General features: G+C 37.9%; 1 protein-coding gene across 10 annotated transcripts in view; it reads left to right on the top strand.

Moving 5' to 3' along the window:
- B3GNTL1 (UDP-GlcNAc:betaGal beta-1,3-N-acetylglucosaminyltransferase like 1) overlaps positions 1-23,500 on the top strand; it is a 130,003-nt gene that overhangs the window by 66,681 nt on the left and 39,822 nt on the right. For all 10 annotated transcript variants that reach the window (XR_010607219.1, XR_010607218.1, XR_010607220.1 and 7 more), the window contains one exon: positions 21,654-21,749. Coding sequence is in view for 7 of the 10 variants with exons in the window: in XM_065647592.1 (XP_065503664.1) it covers positions 21,654-21,749 (96 nt within the window). In the remaining 3 variants the exon portion in view is untranslated. The remainder of the gene's footprint in view (positions 1-21,653; positions 21,750-23,500) is intronic.

Genomic DNA, 23,500 nt, shown 5'->3' with positions numbered 1-23,500 from the left:
TTAGTTGCTAGCGAAGATTGCTGCTGATGCAGAGGTTTATTTGCAGGTCATCCAAATATATTTTGTTAACGTTAATCTATTTATTTCCTACCAGGTCCTAACCCTCATGCTTATTTGGCATAGGAGAAGTAAACTGATCTTTTTTAGGGAATCACTAGTTACATCTCAAAATTGTAGCAATTACTGTGATTTCTGCCTTAAGAAAATAAATCAGCTTTAGTTTTGTTAGGGAGTGTAGAACATTTATATGTTCGATGTGCTATCCATTAGGCTAGTATCCATTGATTAAAAACAAAAGTGCCTGCTTTTGAGGAGCATCTTGGGGAGCTTGTAGAGCTAATTTGAGGTAAGTATTTGGAAAAAATGAAGAGAAGTATTTCATGTAATATCAACTTAGTCTTATCCAACAAAATGGATTTTCAGAGAATGGAAGCTGGGGATCGAACTCTAATGAACTGAAACAATCCTTGCTTTCCTAGGCTATGGAATTTTAATTTACTTGTTTAGAAAGCATAACGGTGATTAGAGAAGCATACATTTAAAAGTACTTTAAAATCACCAGGGCATCTAAGGAATTTGAGACACCTGTAGGCCTTGAATAATACTAATTGATATCTGTGAAGACTTTATGAAATCCACACAAAAGACAGAATTTTGAGTGGCTTAAACCTTTATTTACAATTGAATACTGACAAGAAGTTGCTGAAGCCTCTCTCCTCCCTCCAGTCTCTCCCCTTTAACCTCTGAATTACTGAACTGGAGGGAAGTGTATCAATCCATTAAATGTTGCTGTAGGCTTCAGAGGCTCTAACAAGAGTTAGAGGTGCACAACTAAGTTTCCTAGAGCTTTTCTTTCGTAGACCTCTTCCAAAATCAAAAGCAAATTGTATTTCTGCTTGCACCCAGGGTAGTACTGAGCCCAGAGTTCAGGTTAAAACCAAACCAAACCAAATCTGGCTGCAGCAGATGCAATTTTGCACCAGCAAGTGCTGGGTATTTTTCAGGTCTTTGCATGTATGTATATACATACATATGCATCATTTGAGTTACACAACAAAAATATGCAAAGCCAGTGGGTTTATCCGTACTACTATGAAAATAAGTATTTATAATGTTCTCATTTGGAAAGAATAGCATGCAAATAGGAATTTATGTACTATAGGTCATAGGATATTAAAGCCCTGACGAGAGAAGAATTTTAGTTAGCAACTTCTATTATAGAAGCTCTCAACATTGACACTGTGTGTGTCATCGCAAACACCGATTGTTGGTGAATAGCCTTTGTCATATTTCTGCCAGTACGCAAACTAATGCATTTTTCTGTTGTGTATGTGTTGTGTGTTAGAGCAGAAGACAAAAACAAGTGTGCAGATAAATGGTGTGTTCACTGTCTTTCTAATAGCATTAAATCCTTCTTCTGATTATAATGTGCAGGTAGCGGAATATCAGAATCACTGGATATGCTTATTCCACTACAGAAACTTTGGGTTGTTCCAGTACATTTATTTTCTCCTCAATTTTGCATATTCCAGCTGTTGTTTCTGTGATTGTAGCTGTGTAGAATCCAAAGCTAGCTCTTAACAATCTGGCCATTGGGAATTCTAATGTCCGTCTTGTGTCTCATTCCCAAAAGCAGGAGGACACCTCTTCCTTTGGGGTCTATTCAGCATTGCGGTCGTTCATGTGCCATGGCTCAACCAGGCTGTTAGAACAAATGGCTGTATTGGCTTTCATTGGGCAGTACAGGAAAGTTCTGTATGGATTTTAAAATAGGAATTCATCTCATAAATACCCTTGGAAGTATTTTTTGACATTGTTTATTTTCTATAATCTACAGAATTTGTCCTTACATAAGACTTCCAGCAAAGCTCTTTTCCTACTGGATTCATGGGATTATTTTAATATCATCACAGCTTGCCATGCCTCTTTCAGTAATCCTGTATTTAAAACACTAATAACTTCTTGAGAATGGATTACTTTGTCCTGTGCGTGAAATTTTTAATTTCAGCTGACTTCTTCCATTTTGTATTGGGTAAGAGACTGGGGCCAAATCTGCTTTCCTTCCAGTAAACTGTGGCAGAAAAATTGGACAGAATCCTTCCTTGTTTTTCAGGGTTCCCTCTTTTGGGAATTATAGAGAAAATGAAGGCAAAACATGTGGCTCGCGGTGAGACACTTGAGGATTCACTGTGTGTGAATCCCAGGTTAAAGCACTTACCCATCTGAGAATGTGGTGAGCTGCCATTGGTGGTCAAGGGAAGGAAATGACTTTGTTGTGTTAGTGGTGCTGTTGTACCTGAGGGTCATCCGGGCTCTCCCAGGCTCGTGACCAGGGGGTCATGTCTCTTTCTGCTGGTTAAACTGGATGTGATAGTGCTAACATTTCTGTGACAAGTTTAAAAGGTTGTCAGATGAAAATGGATCGTATTTTCAGCTGGTAATGGTTTGTATAGCTGCTGAGACAAACCCCAAATAGCTGTATCTTAGGAACATAATGGAGCAGGTGAGTGCACCGTTCAATCTCCTTGAATCTGCTCTGTGGTTTTTGTTTGCTTGAATGTGCCTTGAATGAAGATAAAGAGTGGACTTATGCAGACACCCCATTATTATTTCAAATAGTTTATCTGAATTTTCAGGTGGGTGAAGCTGATTATTTGTTGTTGACAGAAGGACCGCATAGGGAACTTGTCCTAACAAGCAGTAATTGTGTGATTAGGAGAGTTTAATGAAGAAAAGGAATTTGAATTCTTTCATAGTATTCGGTTTGTTGACAGTTCATGTCATTTTCATTGAATGGAATCTGTCAGTGGCACTTCTATTTTCAAGCTCTTTGGAAGTGCTGGTGTTCTGAAGCTCTATTGTTTACATCTAAGACCAAAGTCAAAACCTGTAGAAATTGGAAAATATTCTCAAAAAAAAGTAGAAAACTAGTTATATTTATCCTTGTTCCAGGGGTTACTCAATGACCTTTTTTTTACATGCTCTGTATTAAAGTGTTAATACAGGTGTATTAATCCATATGTATTAATATGGAACAGTTTAAGTTTTAAAGTGATGCTTATTTGTCACTTTTGCTGTGGAGTGGTGTTCAGATCAAATGCTGGTTTTTTGCCCTAATACTGTGCTTTGTGTTTGTTGTGGATTTCTGTCAAGACTTAGACATTTCCCCTCCATAGGTCAACTACTATGTGGACATTTTTCATTTGTGTTATTTTGAAACAAGAAGGATGGCAAACACCCGAACTGATGTATAGTCATTTCTAGTGTGATATAAAGAAACAAATGTGTTTGAAAATCCCTCAAAATATCGGCAGCACCTGCTGATAGTAGAGCCTGTACATAGCAGGAGAGTTTCTGCTAACAAAGAGAAGGTACAAGATCCTGGTTTTGAAATGACTTGGCTTCTCCCATTGGCGTCTTTGAGGGACAGTTGGCTTTGATGCAGTTCCTCCAATGAAAACAGTGAAGTAGATGCCATTAAAAGGTGAATCTAGAATATTAATGTCTCACCTTAGAAAAGAGATTTCTGTAAGTGAGCCTCCTAATGTTTCAGCCTGTTTATTAGAAATAAAACCTCAGTGTGGTGTCTGCCGTCCATCATTCTGATTATTCCGCTAAGGGAAGGCAAGGATCTGTGTGAGCAGTGTCCACATGCGCATTTTCAGAGCTGAGCACAGCGTAGAGATCTGAAAAATACCAGCTAAAAGCAGTTATCTGTGAAGATGCAAGTACCAATAGTAGGGTAAGTGGATAAAATGTTTCCTCACCTTAAATCCTTCTCAGCTGTTCAGCTGAATTAGCTGAGGTTTCACAGACTTTGCTGAGTAGAGGCTTAGCTCTCTGATTGCTTTTTGGGCTTTCCTTATTTTTCTAAAAATCCTCCGTGTTTTTTTTTTCCTGCTCTTGTTTTGGTTGTTTGTTTGAGTCTTCCTTCTTGTTTCTTTGATTAGTGGCACTTTTGAAAGCCAGAAGGTTATAAACTGGGTCTGTCTTCTCAGGGACAAGGTAGCCTGGCTTACCAGATACTGAAGGTTCAAGCCAAGGACTCACCAAGAGGGGGCAGAAAAGAGGTAACTGGGAGGAGGAAAAAGGCGATTAAATGCACACATAAATGTCGTGTAAATCAGATACTTTGTAGTATGATTCAAGTGTAGAATTACATAAAAAAGGGCATTTTTGAAAATTCCATAGTTACTGAATGAAATTTGATGGCACTGATTTATTTACGTTCACAGATATAACAAATGTGACTTGTATTCGGACATTCTTCCCATATTCAAAAATAATTTTCTGATCCAGATAATAAAATTACGAATCTGTAATTGTCCTCTCTGCCTCCATATGGGTATGCATTAGATGAAATTAAGTTAATGAGGCTTTTTGACTGGGGTCTGTTTTTTGGTCAGGCATATAAATTAACTGTCAAAATTGAGCATTTTCATTTTGACAGGAAATTATTTTTCTTAAAGCGAAACATAATTTACGATATAAATACGTGATGAATCAAGCATTGTAATGCAGATGACCCAATGGCTCTGTATGCTTTGTGAAGTTTTGAGTTGAATACTGGTTCATAAAAGTTCCTACTTAAAAAAGGGAGAGGAGAGCGGAGAACTGGGGAGAAATTCCCACAGCTCAAAATATTTCTAAAGCTGCCTGACAAAGCAGCTTTAATTCTCTGCATAAAGCTTTCTCTGAGCAACTTGGTGGGTCTGGCATAAGTATCAACTTTGAACAAGATTTTCATTTCTAATCTCTTTTCCTGTCTCAATACTGAATTATGTTCCGAGTTCTCAGCTCATGCTTGTGCAGTGTGACACAGGGGAGCTGCCAAAGGCTACAGCCCGCAATCCAAACTCGGTATTGATTACCAACAGCAGGCGTATTCTGACCTGCCCGGAATTGCATTTCAACCAGTCACGTTAGTGTTTCATAATAGAAGTAAAATGTTTACCTCATTTCCTGAAGTGATGCTCCATTAAAGGATTCTAAGGCTCTTTTCAGGCCATGTTCTTGTATCGCAAACTTTCATCATAAGACTGGGAATACATGGAGGTGAATACAAATGCTGCAAATGGAAAGTATAACTTTGGTGCTTGAGGTATGTGCTTTTACCATGGAGATTTGATCTCCTTTTTCTGTCATCAGTGTATTCCTGAAGCATTTATTATAAAATATAAAAATACGCACCTGTCTGACAGGCACCAATACTGCTTGTAAGTGAAAATATTTACTCATGGGCACCAGATCTTTAGACTTAAGTCTTTGTGGTGTCAGCTTGGAACAGAATTTCAACAACTGGATCTTGTTCCTGCAGGTGTATTCTTACACAAAGTCACGCACATCTTCATGTTTAGACTGACACTTCTAAAAAGTGTCTGTTTTCCTGTTGCATGTTTGTTACGTCATAGGATTAAATCTGCAGAATAAGGTTATGTTATGCGTTAGATTATGGAACCTTATGCGTGTTTGGTTTTGTAAGTCAATTGGATGATCTGAAGGACAAAGTTGAATTCTCTATTGCAGGAGACTCTTCTTCTGCAATGTTTTAAAAGATTGAAGGAACTGTACCCTGCTCCTGTAATACAGTCATATAAAGCAAGTTTTTACAGGGAAACTCTGCAAATAATGAAAGTCAATGTGCATACAAAAATTAGAAGCTTTCGATTGTTTAAAAGAGACATTTTTTAGTTACATTGTGAGTCATGTTTTCTTTAAGGCGGTTGTGAATTGTACTGGCAGTCATTTCTTTCGCTTCATTCTGATTTCTAGCTGAGACTTCATTGACTTATTTCTATAGTTCATTTAACAACCTTATTTACTTTATCTGTAAGTTTGTCTTCTAAAGGAAAAAGAGATACCCACATAAACAAGATTGTGGCGCTTGATTCAGCTGTTACTGCCTGGAGGCTTTTTGCAAAACATATATGATTAAACATGACTTAGTAACGTAACTCATAACATGAGCATTTAGTTTCTTCGAAGTGCAAGACAAGAAGCAATAGGGGCCTGTTTCCCCATGAGGATTTACTATCTGTCTTTTCTGTGTACCTCTGAAGTCACGTGCAAGTATCAGCTCTTGAAAAAGAGTTGGAAAAAAGCATAAGTATTGGAAATGAAATATAAAAACTGTCAGCTTTTTGGTGTGTCTTTTTTCAAAGTATTAGATACTGATCGCTGGAAAAGCCTGGTTAATCTGCTGAGTGAGATCAAAAGGAAAAATAAGCTTCAGTTCAATTTAGCGTTGCCTGAGATTTATGGATCCTGTGCTGCTCATTTGGCTCGTGTCTGCTTTTTAACCTGTAATTCTGGGATTTGGCAGGCTGTTTTCTCTATAGAGGTCTGCTTGCTGTCTGATGAAACGTAATTTAGGCAGCAGTAAAGTAGATGGAGAAGTACAAGTGCATTTTCCCTTTTTTTTTTTTTTAGTTTCTTTGCTATACAAAATAATAAAAAAGAAAGTCCTAATAAAAGAAATGTGAAATGAAAAAAGGAATTTTTGAAGTCCACCTCAGACTGCGAGAACTCTGAAACGTAGTGTGTGTCCTCGTTGCAGTATTAATATGTGTAGGTTTTATTTCTCCTGTGAAAGACTACTGGCTCAATTACACATGGCTGTGTTTTAAGTTCCAGAAGATCTTCTTTTAGTAAGGATCTGTGTTTTGGAGCGCGCTATGCTTCATGCACAGCTGGTCTATATGAAATAATTGACAGTTCTATAGCCCAGTTGTTACATTACTGTTTCCTGGAAGAGACAGATTGGGTTCACCAGCTTAATCCTTAAACATGTGGTCTATATTCAAATATGAAATGAGGCGTAACTGTGAACAAGCTTTATGTTTGGTTGGATTTATTTTGGTATATGCCAAATATATATTCCGTGCAAGTGCATCCCCTGAGTTCTCTACATAAGCTGCTACCACGGCCCTTTCCGTCAGACCAGTGTCTCAATTCCTCTGGTTAGAAATGTGTTGGATACTGGGCTAAACCTGAAGCTTGAAGGTGATTCCACTGAGAGACAATATTTATGAAAAGACTAAAAATGTTTGACTGTTTTCTTTACTCATCTGTTGTTTCTACTTTCTGTGAATCATCAACTTCCAGGTAAAAAGGCAAATGTTAATGGCAAGAAATTCCTTTTTGATGAAAGGTTGACATTTTCTCCTTGTTCCATGTATCATATGAAATCTGTAAAGGGGATTTTTATGATATATTCTAATAGCCTCTACAGCTCAGCAAAGAGTAAGAAAATGTATTAAAATTAATTTACAGTTGTCTAGTTGATGTTAGGTGATTTAGGATGGATTTAGGAAGCTCATCAATAAAACTATGTAAATTAAATTAAAACCAAATCCACATGTTTTAGTCTGTAGATGTAGACATTTATAGATTGGTTTATCATGTTACTTTTGTTTTTCTTTAAGATGACTTCATGTGAATTACACTCAACTGAGAGTTACGAGATGTGTTGGAACATGTTGAAAGGTATTAGCCTTACGCACCGCATCACCTCCTTTGAGTACATGGGCAGACTTAGGGGTCTTGTGAGTTGTTTCTGTTATGGGATAAGCTGATGAAAGCAGCAGATATTTCTTGTTATAGTCTAGTTTCTTTAGCCACACAGAATCTGTTTTGTTTTGTGGTGATGTGTTTTGTTTGGTGTGTTTTGTTGTTTTTTCCTGCATAAAGTATGAAGGAAGCAAAGACAAGCAATTTCTCTGCTCACTGTTCCAAGGCTTGTAGGTTTTTCTACAGGTCCTTGCAGTCCTATCTGCAACTTTTGGCTCCTGCCCAAGGGTCTTCCGCAGGGTACTTTTATTTCCATCACCTTGCCTCCTCTCCATTTCTCTCTTCCTATTAACTTCAGTTGCCTATTCTGTACTGAAACTTGAATATAGTTTGATTTTGCTGCACACAGGCCAGATACTGTAATTGTCACCTTGAGAGAGCTTCCAGCACTCTGCAGCTGGGCAGGCTCTGGGCACTTTTAGTGTGGCTGTCTGCAGAGGAGCCCGGCAGCATATCCAGCTGCAGAGCTCGATTTGCAACTTGCTTTGTCTTTGAATCTTTCTTTTGCAATTCTACTTGTGATTATTTTTCTTGTTTCCGAGAGGAAACTGATGTTTTACCTTTTAAAACAAAAAAAAAATACACATTTTTCTTTTTTTTTCTTTCTTTCCTAGTGATGCTCTTTGGTCAGAAGATTGTGTTAACGATATCTTTTTTGTTTTGAGACTAAGAGAGAAATGCCCAAGGGTGACATAAATCATCTATGAGTTTCAAGAGCCTTTCTTTTAAGTAAAGAATTTTCTCTTTGTAAGACTGAAACTTGTGATCTATTATCAGGTCTTGAGTTACTTATTTGAGATTTTAGCACTGTATTCTGTCTTTTGCTGAATTTAGGGGAGGCTATTTACTCTCTTAACAGAGGGCTAAGTAGGTGGGGTTTTAAAAAAATTTTTTAAATTTGCTTCCATGTGTGATTAAACTGCCTTTCTCTTGACCCATGAGTTTTTAATCTGATTTTCTGCCCCTGTCCTGCTGAGGTCTGGACCGCCTTGCAGTGACAGGACACAGGCCAGTGTGTTGCAGGACAATTTATCTTGTTTATGAAAAGCAACAATAATAGCAAAGTAATATACTGTAAGAATCTCTTACTTTGTGTTAAGTGTTGAAAATGAATTACAGTACAGAACCATATAGTAGCGTATAATACATTTCTGTTTTTCTGCAATTCCTGTAGAGCTGCTGGGTTCACTTGCAGTCCAAGGGCTCATTTAGGAGCAGTGCAGCCTCAACTGGATGGACTGAATCTGGGTTTGAAACTGTATGCTCAAGAAGAGCTTCAAATGCGAAACATAAAAGTTCTTAGTTTTCTCTTGCATTAGAAAAAAGCCTTGCTTTCACATTTTTGTCAAGAGAATGGTTTATTCAACTAAATGGAAATATTTAGAACATAAAGGACGTTCCTGACAAGATCATGGTTTTTAATATGGAAAGGGTTTTGAATTTTATCTTCTCGTGCTATTTTAAATATTGATGTTTAAAATTGTTGGATTTGTGAAGCAGCTGCAGCACTAAGGATATCTTGTGATTGCAGCTGGCTAAGGAAAAATTATTTTGAATTGGAGAATACCAATTACCTGATTATGCTTAGTAAGTCAAGAGGTTATGTCTAGAACAATTTAGAGCAGCAAGACTATAGTGACAACAGATGATAAGACTGAAAAAGCGAGTGAAACACTAAGATGCTGTCAAAACTATGTATAGTTTGATTTAAACAACAAGAACATTGACCCAGATTTTTTTCATAAAGGGAAGGAATGAAATGCATAAAATATGATTTATAAGCAAACCTTTGTATCAGTGTTCATCACTGAAAAAACCTCATTTGAGATTCTAAAAGTTGCCACCCTCAGAAGGTAACATCTGTGAAAACACAGCAGTCCAAGAGGAACATGATTCTGTGTACCCATCCTTCTTTCATAGTACTTCTGACTTATAATATTTAGTTTAGTACAATAAATATTGAGATTCATTTTTAGTAAATGACTACAGGAGCTAGAGTAATTTACAGTTTCTACAAAGGGTCACCATTAGGAAATGCATGGATTTTAGGAGGAAAGCATGGTGCTTTTTAACTTGGATAAGTTGATTAGAATCAGTAATAGCTATCCTGTAGTCTTTGATGTCGCTTGAAAGATAAACTAACCCCTCAAGGTACATAGATTTTTATTTGAAATAAAAATTTGCTAACTAATTCCATAGCATGATAGTTTGTATCAGTGTACTTCTGCCAAAAATACTTAGCACAGAGAATAATAGTGTATTTATGATCTACAGTGAACATTTTGTTATGAAAAGATATAATTAGCTTTCTAAGATTTAGCCAAAAAAAGGATGGCATTTGAATCATTTGTCATAGTATTGATCTTAAAAGTTTCCTTTGGGTTATTTGTTTCAATTTGTGTGTAGAGGTGATAGGTCTCATGTTGCAGCAGAAATGAGATAGTCCAGGTCTGATAGTTATTGTACAGCATACGCATTATGTTATTTTGAACTGTTTGACTGTTAGACTGGAAAATATTTAAACAGAATGCAAGGACCAGAACAGCTGTGACAGCATAGGAAGTGTCAAGTTTACTGCTTTTTTTCCTTTTTTTTTTTTTCCTTGAAGGCCTTGTTATTTTTCTATCCTTTTCCTTCAAAGGACAGCTTGTTTACTTTGTATTTCCTGAAGTAAAACTGGAAGACACACCTTTCCTTCGTTGAAGGAAAGTTTCAAGCATCAGAAGGAATACCTGAATGAGAGCGTGAGCTGACAAGCAGCCTGGGCTCCGCTCCCATCCCACCGGTGATCCCACTGGGGGAGAAGGTGATGGGCTGAGGTGGCCGGCGGGGCCCTCTGGAATTATCAGGGCAAATGCTCAGGGAAAAGATGTGCAGAAATTTATCTGGACCGATAGCTTGGAAGTCAGAAACTTTACAACTTGGAAATTGAGAATAAGCCCACCCTGTCACAGAAATATCAGAAGTAATATGATGAGGCTGAGCAATGCTTGCCCAATCATTTTTTGGTGGTGATAAAAGTGTCTGGTTTTTTGGAACAGGCTTCTTAGAGAGGTGGTTGGCGCCCCAAGCCTGTTGGTGTTTAAGAGGCATTTGGATAATGATGTACTTTAGCTTTTGGTCAGCCCTGAAGTGGTCAGGCAGCTGGACTAGATGATGATCATTGTCGGTCCCTTCTGACTGAAATAGTTATATTCGTATGAAAATGGGAGTTTAAAAATTGTAGCTGTGCTTTAAAATATTTATACTTTCTTAAAAACTTTCAGGTACGTTCTTAATGTCCAAATGACCTGCTGGTTTTGGAGGCTGTTTTAGAAGGCTTCCTAAATCAGCAGAAATGCCTTCTTGTTTGGGCATGTTGATGCGTTTGATGATGATGAGTTTTATCCCAGGTCAAAGCAGTGATGAAGTGATTGTGCTGAATCATAGACGTGATGGGCAGCCCCATGTCCAGGCTTGGCACAGCACCACACCTGAACTAACAAGCCTTCTTGCTCCGACAGAGCCCGCAGAGCCTGCACAGGATCTCGGAGATATGTCAGAAACGTGTTACGGATCAGAAAGTGTAAATGGTACATCCAGTTATGCGCTGGATGCAGGAATTCTACTGAAGTCAATGAAGGTAGTCTATATTTTCACTGATAAAAGTGGAAGCAGAAACATCTTCCATTTAACTTAAAACACTGTACAGCCGTTTCATGTAATTTTTTTAACTTTACATTTTGCAGATACTGTATATAAACCTGGTTTATATCTTTTCTAAGTGGCAGTTGGTATAAACACACTATCGTTGTATAGAATGAAACATGTGAGAAGTTCCTATTGGAATTGAAGGGAAGAGGTTATTAGAAACAACCTAATTCAAATTAAAGTGCTTGAAGTGTCATACTTGTTTCAGTGCTACAAACTTGGCACACCTGGTGCAGGGAAGCAGCTAAATCACGTGTAGGGTTAAATCAAGTGTATTTCCTTCGTTTCCTCTGCTACTTCTGTTATAGGGAGGTTTTTCTCAGCCTGGAGGATATTTTCTTTCCTCGTTGTCCATGGCAGTTGTACAGCACAAATAGCGGCAATAACACACAGTACCATATTCTCTATTTCTTCTTGGAATTAAGTTTTCTCACATTGCAATGAAGCAGGAAAATAAATGGAAATTTTAACTGAACAGGATGTCTTTTCATGTTCCGTTAGCTTTAAAGAGCTGATATCTTCTCTCCGTGTTCGTTAGCAAGCTGGAAGACTTGCCAGTCAGGATTCTTGCACAGTTAGAAATGATGTTGCAGAGTTTGAAGGTTTGAGTGCAGAGAACTGCTGTTGGAGTTCCCTCTTTCTTCCCTGGCTGGTACCTCGGCGACCAGTTATTGCACTAACTGTGTTTCATAGGTGCAGCATTGCTGTAACTTTTCACAGGGTGTTGGTTTGAGTATGCCAGAATAACCAGTCCTGAAGGTATTTATACCTCATTAGTTTCATGGTCTTTTGGCAGTATTTAAGGGTTTTTTTTGAAGGGGAAGAACATTTATTATCATGAAACTGGGTGAGTGACTCAAGTGCTTCAGCTGTTTTTGGAAGATAACAGTTCGCAGTTGTTCACTGCTTGTTGCTAGCAGAGGATGTGAGTAACCTTTGCAACATAAATGTAGCTTTTATAGGTGAATTGGAATTTTGCTCGGGCAGAATAGCACACGTGCATGTGTGAAAAATTGCTGTTCATAAGTGTCTCAACCTAGCTAAATATTTAAAATTAGACAGCTTGCCGACGTATATGCTACTAAAGCAATGGTTTGCTGAATCAGGATTTAAAAGATTATTTCTGAGGTTGTGCTGATTTTGGAAGTTATACTCCGTTACTGCAATATGTGGATCCTTCTGGTTCTATAATTTATTATTACATAAGATTTCCCTTTGAAGTGGTGCAGTTTTGAAAAGGGCAGAGATCCTCACTTCCAGAAAGAGGTTATAGTGCTGATGTTGGATGTTATTAAACCAAACCCGGGAGCCTAATTCCCAATTTGTTGAGTTCCTGATGTGATGCAGGGAAGGATGTAGGTGTTGCTGAACCGGATTAGAACAGTCAGAGCTGCCTGTGCTGGCCAAGAGGAACCGGAATGAACGTGCACGAGGATATTGCAGGGCAGGGCTCTCTTAATTCCACAAATGTGCTTTTTTGCATCTTGGAGCTTCAGGTTTAGAAATCATAAATGTTGTTAATTAGAAGCTTAATTTTTCATAGGTTTCAGTGCGTGTCTAGAGTCAAAATAGTAGTTAGAAGTCGTAATGTCTTAATGCAAGAAATATGAAGAATAGTAAATATTTTATAAGAAATAGGAGTAAGTATTGTTGAGATACTGATTGTGCTTAATACAAAGCTAAATTAGATAAAACGTTGTTGGGAGATTTGGTTAATGCTTTTACTCTTTTTAATTTTTTATTATGCTGGCATTGTAGTTGAGCTTCAAAGTTTAGTTGTTTGTCACCATGACTTGTTTGTAGCAGTGAATGCCCTAATCTTTGCTCTTTGTTGTTGATTTGTATTGTTCTAATTGGAACATGGGTGCCCTGAAGCTAATTCAGACCCGCCTCCACTTGGAAGACCTTAAGCTATTTATTACCTTATTTCTTACCGTTGAATTCCTGACACTTTGAAAATATTTTAACATGCTGGATAGATTGACAGACTGACTGTCTGAATAGTAACTAATTCAAAGCAGTGACAGAGAATGCCAAGTTCAGTCGGAACTTCACATAGGAATAAATGTCAGGAGTGATGCTTAGAGCCCAAGTTCGGAGATATGATATGGCTTTCAAACTACCCACACTATGAAAGCTTTGGTTGTAGAGTAAGCAGTCTCAAATGAAAGGAAATGTTGACCAGATTGCTAGCTGGGAGGCAGTGAAATAACCTACAAAATTAAATCCGGCATATAAACCCATCAACAATTTATTAGGGAAGCTGAAACAAGAGAATGCAGATAGGAGGGAAAGCTTTGTAGTGCTCTTAGCTCTGCTTTTTCTCAGACTTTTACAAGTTGATGGGCACTCAATTTTTATTTCTGCGTGTTCTCAGGACTGGTTGAGATCTTTCCAGTTTTGTCTTTTGCACTCTTGAAAAACAAACTGTTACTACCAATCACTGGGGTTTTGACGTGTATTAGGGCACTTTCATCATTATCAAAAATGTATTCATGTGTAAAAACTTTTGCTGAGGTACTGGTTTGAATTCCATCTCCCCCCGCCCCGTGTATATTGTTGTGAGAGAGTGTATTGTGGGGTAAAAGGTTTAAAACAGTGTGCAGAAGGCTAGGATTAGGCCATTTATGCAAACGAAAACTATGAGAAGAGTTTCATTTCCCTGTGAAATACGTGACATTACTGTTTCTTGCACTAGCAGTGAAATTCAGTTTTCTAAAATAATTAAGTAACTGATGTTTATTTTCTGCCTTTTTTCTCCTAATCATAATTTTGAGGCGATACAGAACGCAAATCAAACACTCTTGGGGCACCGGAATGCATTTGATACTTTGATACTCCCCCAAAGGCTTGTGATATGATGGAAGACATGAGGGAGAGACTTAGGGTAATGTTTGCTTTGATTTCCTAAAGAAAACATTCTGCTATTGCAGTTGTTAATCAAATAATCATAATCTGTAGTCTAAGATCCGATCTAATTTTTCTCTTTTTGCCTACTCTAAATGCTAAAAGTCTATAGGGAGAAAAAAAAATACAGCAAGTTTGCATGAACATGTGTAGTATTTCTCATGTGGATCTTTTGCATGTACATTAGCACGCAGCTGAACTTTTCAAATTCCAAAGTGATCTCCTTACCTAAAATTCCGTGTTTGTTTAGACGGTGCTTGTATTTAATAGAGGTTTGTATGTCCCCCCACTTCCAAGTCGCATACAACTTTTATAGCATGAGGATTCGCTTCAAAAGGAGAATCAGTGAGCCTTAGTAGTTAGGATATGTCATGCTTTTGGATAAACCTGAAGGCTCAAAAATATTTCTTGTTTCTCTCTCAAGATACCTGCATTTTAAAATTTGACAAAGTTGGGATTTGCCAGAAGGTTTATTCACATATGAACTGAACGTTAATTTTTAGAAGGCGGTATGTGGGAAAGTTTCATGTCTTGCTTTTTATGTGAATTTGTTTTCCTCTTTACTAGTGAGTTTCAGAGAAGCAAACAACTGACTGCTTTGTTAATTGTGGACGTGGCATCATCCACTTTAAAAGGCAGGATACTCTTATTTTTTTTGCCACACACCGTGTAGGGAGATGAAGTTGGAGGAGAAGTCATCAGGAAGATGGGTGGGAAAGGAAGAGATGAGTCAAATGCTCAGCCAGCAGCAGCACATACTTCCCCAAGCTGGCACGGCTTGCTCTTGAAGCAGGAGATGTTCCTCAAGGGTATCAGCGTGAATCCAAAGAAAAGAGGATTTTCCAGACCATTGCAGGGCTAGCATGATTATCTTCGTGCTGTATATGTTGTTATCTGTAAAACATTATTAAATAAGTCACAAACATAGCTGTTGTTTTTATAGACAGAAAATGAATAATACATACTTTCAAATACGTTTCTGAACACTACGGATTTTATAACTCTTTGTAAGAGTAGAACTGTCTTATCATTGCAAAAAGGACATTTATTTCATCTTTTGTTTTTCATAGATCTTTGAGATGAAAATGGCTGTGTAAATATTTTGTTGTAATAACTTAGAATATTTCAGTTATATCACCTTCATTTGGATACTGACTCAAAATCTAAAACACTTATTCAGTATTAGTCTTGTGAAGATACTAAATTACGTGTCCAATAGTCAAACGGAAAGATCGTTTTTAAGACTTATTACCTGAGCATTGGTCAGCGTTGCTTCTTAGTGGATTTCTTGCTTGTTCTAATCACAATTTAGTATCTGTTAATATGACTTTAAGCAGGTTGTTTTCTTTCTTCTGTGGTAAAAGCTCAGCGTAAGCAGCAAGACAAGTAGACAACCTCTCGGTACAGAATGCTTCATTTTACTGGATGGAGTAATTTTTCCATTGTAAATACTTGACTCTTTAAATACTGGAAACTCTCCAAGAATTAGAGAGACTTGTTAAGGCACGGATGTTACAAAGATCACTTTTAGCAGCTTACAGACAAGAAAAAAAGATGTGAGACATGCTAAAATCATACACGCTATTCCTTTTGTATGCATCCATTCTTTTTGCTTTCAGCAGTAGGTTAATTTCATCATCATTACTAGATAAAAGCTCTGAAAAAGACTAGAAGAATGGTGCTTGCTATTGGGTTTTACTAGGAGCATTCAACTACGAAAAAGAAATATTCAGCAGCATGGGCAGCTCACAATTACCCAGCACAATGAGGCTGGCGTGGGCTAGTTAACATAAAGCAAAACCACAGCGAATTCAGTACGTATGTATTAAGGCTCTAAACCCAAAGTTAACATATTTACCTTTAGAAAATCTGTAAACAGATTTCCTTTTTTCCTTTTTTAAGGTAGGTAGAGCGCAGCCTGCCGGGAGCAGTCTTGACCCTGCATCTGGTTCTTTGGGGCACTCTGTTGTGGCCAGCGATGGCAGGAGGAGATGATGCCAATTCTTATACTGAAAAGGGAGCTAGCTGTGTAATCTCGTTAGTTGTTACAGCAAATAAACGATATCATTCCCTTCAAACAGTGATAGGAAGCACTGGATAGAAAAACAGATACAGCAACTGAGAAAACATAATTATACCACCGCTCTCGTTGGTTCCGTTCTTCCAGAGTCCGTGTTTCCTGCAAACTGTGAAACGTTCCAGCCTTTGTGAAGGCCTCATGATCCTGAGGAAATCATGGGGATCTGTAGGTCATAATTTTCCTGGAGCAGGACAGGAAAACCTTGGAGGTGCCGAGTGCTCACGGCTTGCACTGGCATTAACAATTCTCAGGACTCCTGAATTCTTTTTGATTAGTTTTGTTGCCAAGCAGAGTTTGGGATTGTGAAGGTTAAGTAATGGTGATTTTTAATCAAGCCTGTACCAGAATTACTATGTATGTATCAATCTTTCAGTATGGGGAGTCATGGTATGTTTTATTTCTGAAGTGTACTTTTTGCTGTGCCAGATCTTGGCTGCTTTAGAGGAGGCATTTTCAGTTAATGTCAAAGCATGCAATGATGAGGTGATACAGGCAATTATTTATATAGGCATATGAAAGGGTAAAACAGTTCAGTACAGTATAAACTAACTGAATGTAATCCGTACCAGATTGGGTGTTTAGGTTCTTTAAAGCTTAATAAAGTTCGCTGCAATTATTATTATTTTTTTTAATCTTATTTGCCTAATTCTTTTTTGAAGCAGGATAAGGAGTCTTCTCTTCCCCGCGTTCCATACCTCTTCTGTCACACTAATACATGCACCTGATTCAGGATGTAAACCTGGTAATCTGAGGTCCTGGTACATTCACTGCTGAATTAATGCACTGGTATCGTAACACTTTTTTTTTTTTCTATGTCAGGAGTGATGTCCTTCAGCCTGTGGTCTGCCTACAGCTCACAAAATCATTGTGACTCTCTGCCTTGTGAATTTTGTTTTGTTTTTCACCTTCTAACGTGTTAATCTATGATACTGGTTATTGGAAAGCTTTATTTGGCATAATGTAGGAGATTATTTCTAATCCTTGGTCTGTGTGGATATAATTTTCGTAAATGCTATAGCATAAATAGAATTAAATGTGGAGTGTATTTTGGGGAATCAGCATGTTACATTGGAAGGCATCTGGGCCATTGATGAAATATGTTATTCTTGTGAACTGCCTGGTTTCCTTTCTGTATTCTGCATGACATAATGCGATGAGGTTGTCCCACCATCTGTGTGAATTCTTTTGGCACATTGCAGTTAGATTTTGATTTGCTGGTTCAGGAAATAGAAATTTCCTTAAAGATTTACTATAAACACAGGAATGCCTTTCTCAGTATTGGAACTTAAATTTCCTATTGAATGCTGACATGATGTGAAGTGAGTATCAGTGGGGACCAGAATTACATATGCTGTTGACAGCTTGGAAACACAACAAATGAAAGTCACTTTATCAACTCTTTATATTCTTTAGATTTATTTTCAGGGAATCTCCGTAGTAGTTGAACATAATTCAATAGCCAAACAGCAAGAACAAACCAGAGTAAATTGGTTTCAATGACTTGGTACTTGAACCTTGGAATAAGACCAGATAACAATAAAAGTTCTAAATAATTTAACAAATACAGTGTTGAAAAAGCAGTCTGTCACCTGGGAAATGAGGAAGATGGATTCCAATTTGGTTATGGCAACACCATGTTCTTCAGGAATTCTACATCTGAGCAGATTTATACCTTCATCTACGAGCTCTGTTGCTGCTTTTTAATGAGTTGGTTTCATTCAACTAGATTATATTAAGATAATCTTTACATCATACAGTGTACTGTAATTAATAACACCTATTATTAAGCATTAATCTTCCAATATAGCTGAGTGTGAAAGGTTCAAAGGTCCAAACTGCTTCCCAATACACTGAATTAACTCCTTGAGGAGGACCGAAAAGCCACAGAGGTTCCAAGGTGATACAGGACATTAGTTGGGCAGAGCTGGAGAGCATTTCCAAGAAAACTAAACAGAGCAGTTACAGAGCTGCAGCATAATTCAGATTCTGCGTTTGATTGATTTTTCAGGTTAAGGCTAACGTATCCTCTTTGTTTCTCTTGTTCCAGTCCATGCAATCTGAAAGATTTATGGATAAAATCTGTAGTGGCAATCTCACAATGTGAGAAGTTGTGGTTTTTATCACAGTCAGCCAGTTCAATCATTTTTTAACACCTTGGCAAGAGCGTATGACAAGAGTAGGTGAAAAAGAAATCCAGAGGAGACTTTCCCATCGGACTAAACTGAGCTGAAATCTAGAATTTCCAAACTGCAGAAGGTTGAGGTTGGTGGTTTTTTTGTTTTTTTTTTTTTTCCTCTTGGAGATTAAATTTCAAAAGCTCTTGAAGGTAGTTTTCAGAAGTTTGGCAGATGCAGCAGCGTTGCAGTACAGTTTTTAGGAATTTAGTGGTTTTCCTCCCATCAGTGTGAGGATTCAGACAGAGGGTGTGGTTTTATATTACAGCTGGGCTGATTAACTGTGGGCAGCAACCAAAAAGGGAGGACTTGTTTGCTTCTCCAAAGCTTGTGTTTCCCCCCTCCACTATGTCAGCAGTATTGCTAGTCTGACCCCACAGTGAACTGATTGAGAGAACTGAGGCTGTAGAAAACTGACACTAAAAAGAAAACAATGGCTTTCTTAGTGCCATAGTGCTCGGATCTCACTGCCTGGGGGTCGGTGAGTGGTTGTGCTGTTAGAAGGGGCTGGGATGTGTAACCAGACGCAGGAAGGGTAGGAGGGCTCTTAAATTAATATAGATGTGCTGTAACATCTAGACTTTGAGCGTACAGTTCCCCCTATCAGGTTAAAGGTTATTTATGGATTATCTATACTGCTGCTGAAAAGAATAGTCTTGCTGGCCCCTCTGTGTTTGGTGCCCTGTTTTCCTACATCCTCCTTTGTAGTGGCACTGGTGGTTTTGTGGTTGGTTGGACTGGGGAGCAGATCCTGCTGAAGACTAAGCTAACAAAAAAAAAAAAAAAGGAATTTCAGCTTCACAAATGTTACTGTTAGCATAGCAAGGGACAAGGCAGCATGGATTTGTCCACTGTGGGAGCAGCACAAATTTAAATTTCCTGAAGTTTATTTTGATGTTGCATTATAAATAGTCATATAGAAAAAGCTTTTTTTAGCAGTTAATTGACTCTTAGCTGATGGAATGTTCCAGGTTCAAAGGTTTTCTTGAAGGATAAGACCCTGACATCATATGTGGCAATCCAGGCACCTCATAATCAGTCTCAGTTTTGTCTGTGTGATTCCCCTCTAGTATCTTTTCTGAGATGGAGGGTGAGCCATAGAGCACTGTTTGATGTAGGAAGGACCTCGGCGTATGCAATGTGGGATGGTCTGGTATGTGATCATCATCATAGCATCACCCATCTTAACAGAAGTGATGTTTTGATTTTTTTTTTTCCCTCAGTGTTTCAAATTTGTTCTATTTAGTTTCACTGGAATATATACATATCAATGGAACACAGATTATGTGAGACATTTGGGATGTTTGCTCTTTGCACATGAGCCTGACTAATTACACTGAGCTACATCCTGAAGATTAAGTGCATTTCTGCTCTCTGAACCAGCCTGTGCTGAAGAAATGGCATTCTGGCCTCTCCAGACACATTTCACGTATTCCAATAGGCTCAGCACTTCCTTTTGAAGATTTTCTTTCATTCAGAATTGAGATTCAGTGCAATGCATTCTAGCCTAGCTTTTCTTCCTACTGTTGTTTTCTTTTGGGATTACTGTTTGGTCATTGTTTGGTTCAGGCCATACTCAATTGACCTTGTAATTAGTGTGGAGCTAATAACCATGTCCTGACTAACCATGCCTGCTCGGATTTTCTGGGGTAGTTTTGACTCTTTCGGCTCCCGCTGACTTTTGAGGGGAGTTTTTGACGTTTAGCATCTCTGAAGCCAGCGTATTTCAGTTCTGAACAAGCTGCTAATGTGTTAAGTCATAGCCATTAAGCGAGAGGATTATTCTGACTAAAATTAAAGTGTCTATGTTGAGATGAGTCACTCTAGGACCCCTTTACGGACAGCGAGGTTCTATCGGTACGTTCCTGGAGTCTGCATGCAGCATGTTTTGCCCTGAAGTCGATGCCTGTGTTTGATCTGATGGTTTATGCCACTAGAAAAGTGGGAGTAGATCAGTTGTTGAATATTGGTTAGATTTTGAATCCAGTTTGTTTGGAGAGTTGTTCTAAGTTTCTGTATAGAACTGGTGTGTAAAATTTGCGTTTTAAATCCATGTTTATCTGTGGAAATGGAAGTTGCCAGGTGTAAGAAGAGTTTAAGGAGCTCTGTCCGAGGTTGAAATCAAGAAAAGCACCTTTGATATGTAAATGCTTAAATGCACTTGATAAAATTTACGGTTGTGCACTGATGTGTAAAAATTCCAGCTATATGGGAGTGTTAATATTATCACCATAGCACGCTATAAAATCACGTGCTTGTAAGATCAGCATTTTCATTAGTGCTTGAAGACTGGCACTAATTGTGAGGTTTCTTTCTTCTGCCTTCCTAAACCAGGCCGTGCTCTTTATTTTCTGTGCAGTTCTTGGAAGCCGGCAGTGTCTCCTGGCTTAACTGAGCACATTCTGTTTGACAAGTTCAGTCTCTTGTTTGGCTGGATACTTCATCTTGTAATAAAAGAACGAACCAGTTTACCTTCCATAATCCAGATTCTGGTTTCTTTCACAGTTGTGTTTACAACGAGTTTGCTTAAAGCTGCAAAGACTCATTTGTATAGTTCTTGGCTGTCACTAGTCAAGAGGATGAAATTAATAGCCACTCCCTTTTAAGTCCCTAAAGCATTTTCTTTCCAACAACCTTTTAAGGTAGGTACCACTGAGTAGCAAATCCATAGTGCTCTGGTCATGTTTAAAATAAATTGCATCTTACTTCTCCAAGCTTGATTAAGATTTAAGTGTCTTTGGCAGAAATAAAAGAGCAGTGAAAGTTCTTTATATATATATATATATAAGGAATATAAAATGGAAAATCATTGCACAACAATTGTAGGGGTAAGTTTAAGAACTTTAACTTTTAAAGATTCTTCTCTGCAATATCAACATCACCATTATTAATAGAAGTGTCATTTCCAGTCTCCTCCTGTAAATTAGAGATGAAGTTTCAAGCACTCTGCATGTTTTGCAACTTATGATAGAAGTTATGGAATATGAAGCAGGAAGTAGATTAATCTGTTGGGCTGTGACACCTCAAAGATGCTGGTTTACACCCATTTTAAACACTAAACACATGCTAAATTTTAAGCACTTCCATATCTCAGTGCTTAAAATTGCTGAAAGAATAGGCATAAGTATTTGCAGGATTTCAGGTGAATGCATAAGGTCTAATTTGTTCCCCAGCAGATGCTGGTTTTGACATTCTTTTCATTAAGACTGCCTTTTTTTTCACCTTTTTCCTAGGTGTTCACCTCCCATGGACCTACTGTGATCATGCCAACCTGGTTCTGCTCTCGAGAATGGTTTTTTCATGTGGGAAAATTTGATGAGGGTGGAAAGGTGAGTGCTACAGATGACATGTAGTCCAGGAATCATCTCTCTGTCAAACAGCCTCTGAAAGCCTTAAACCTTTTATTAAGAAACACTAGGCAGAGGGTTATAGATAAAAACTGAGGTCTAAAAAATCTAGGTCATACCATATGCCTGTTTTGGTGTGTGTGTTTTGCTTTTGGTGGGTGTTTTTTGTTTGTTTTGTTGGGGTGTTTTTTGAGAGCAGTCATTAACCAATTACAGTAGTTTGGAGGTGACTGTGGTGGTTGAAGGACACAACTGAGATGGGGTTTGTTGATAAATGTATTATATGTTGGCAAATAGATCTAATTCAGATGCATTTGAATCCATTCTGTATAGTTTGGACCTGGGGAGTTTTGCTTGTGGCTTTGGTGAGATTTTAGAGCTAGAATGGGTGGTTCTGAATTTTTTTTAAAGACTTCGTTTAATAGTACTCCCCAAAATATCTTATAAGGCTGTTTCCTATTTTATTATTTAAACTACAACATATTGTGATTGTTGTTTTTTTTATAGCCCTCCTGTGCCATGCCATCTATATATACATATAGACTTAAGCACACATGTATACAAATGTATGAAGATACACAAATATTATTATTCAGGCTGCCAAAGAAAATATAATTAGAGGTGACAGTGGACAGCGAACAGAATCGTTTAGAGTGGTGAAAGGATTTGCCCTTAATTACATGGTGGGTGAGTGCTTGGGAATGGTGCTTGGCTCCCAATACAATCTACATTTGCTGACCCATGCTCTTTATTGCTTTTTTTGTTATTATTACTTGTCATTGTATTTTCATTCTCTGAAGAATGTCTGACTTGACTTCTTGAGCATTGTTAGTAAGCTCAAGAAAGAAAGCAAGCTAAAACACAGTAACAACAGTAGAACAGCAGTAGGACAGCAAGCCTAATGATAAAGTTCAAGAGGTTAAGTCAAACAGACTATTGTTCTGTGCTTTTTGCTTTTAGTTTGGGGTTTGGATTTTTTTTTCCTCTTTGTTCTGTTTTTGGGAGATTTTTTTTCGGTTTTGCTTTATATGTATAATTATGTAGGGACTATGCCACTCGTTATTCAGTTGTAATTCGCTGACAATCTTAATCCTAGTGATTTTTCAACCACAATGCATGATACGCCCTTCTAGTTTTTAAAATTGTCACTGGTAAGTTAAACTTTTAGTTTGTTTCTTTTGTGAAGTGTCCGCCATGTCAAAATTCAAAGTCTGGCTGATACAGAGGACATTCAAAAAATACCTTGTGAACAAGGATGAGGACAGGTCTGAACAAAGCAATGAACATAAGAAATTATGTCAAACCTTTGTCCAATGTGGGTTCGGAGGACACAAAATTGAGTCCTAAATCTTTCAGCAGTTAGCACTGTAAATTATTTAGCATTGATCTAACTCATTCATTTTCATATGAAAATAATTCCTTTGAGGCAAGGGAAGTTTTTTTTCTGTGTATCAACAGAGCTGTTATAAACTAGTACTGAGTACTCCTAAGGATCTTGTCCATGTCTGTATGTTCTGACCTGACCTATGATCTGACTATATTAATTTGATCACTTCCATCTCCATTTTTGGGTTAGTATTTAACAGTGTGACCCGTGAGTGTCATGTTGCTGCAAGTAAACACAGAAACAGGCCAACAAATCTCCACGTTTCAGTCGTCTCCGTTTGCGAAACTGTTTCCATGCCAAAAAGCTGCATTTCTCATTTGGAATTAGATCCAAACACCTGTTCTTC

This window comes from Caloenas nicobarica, chromosome 18 (genome assembly GCF_036013445.1).
Source record: "Caloenas nicobarica isolate bCalNic1 chromosome 18, bCalNic1.hap1, whole genome shotgun sequence".
Lineage (NCBI taxonomy): Eukaryota > Metazoa > Chordata > Aves > Columbiformes > Columbidae > Caloenas > Caloenas nicobarica.
Note: the sequence above shows the minus strand (reverse complement) of the source record. Positions and strands in the feature narration are given on the sequence as shown.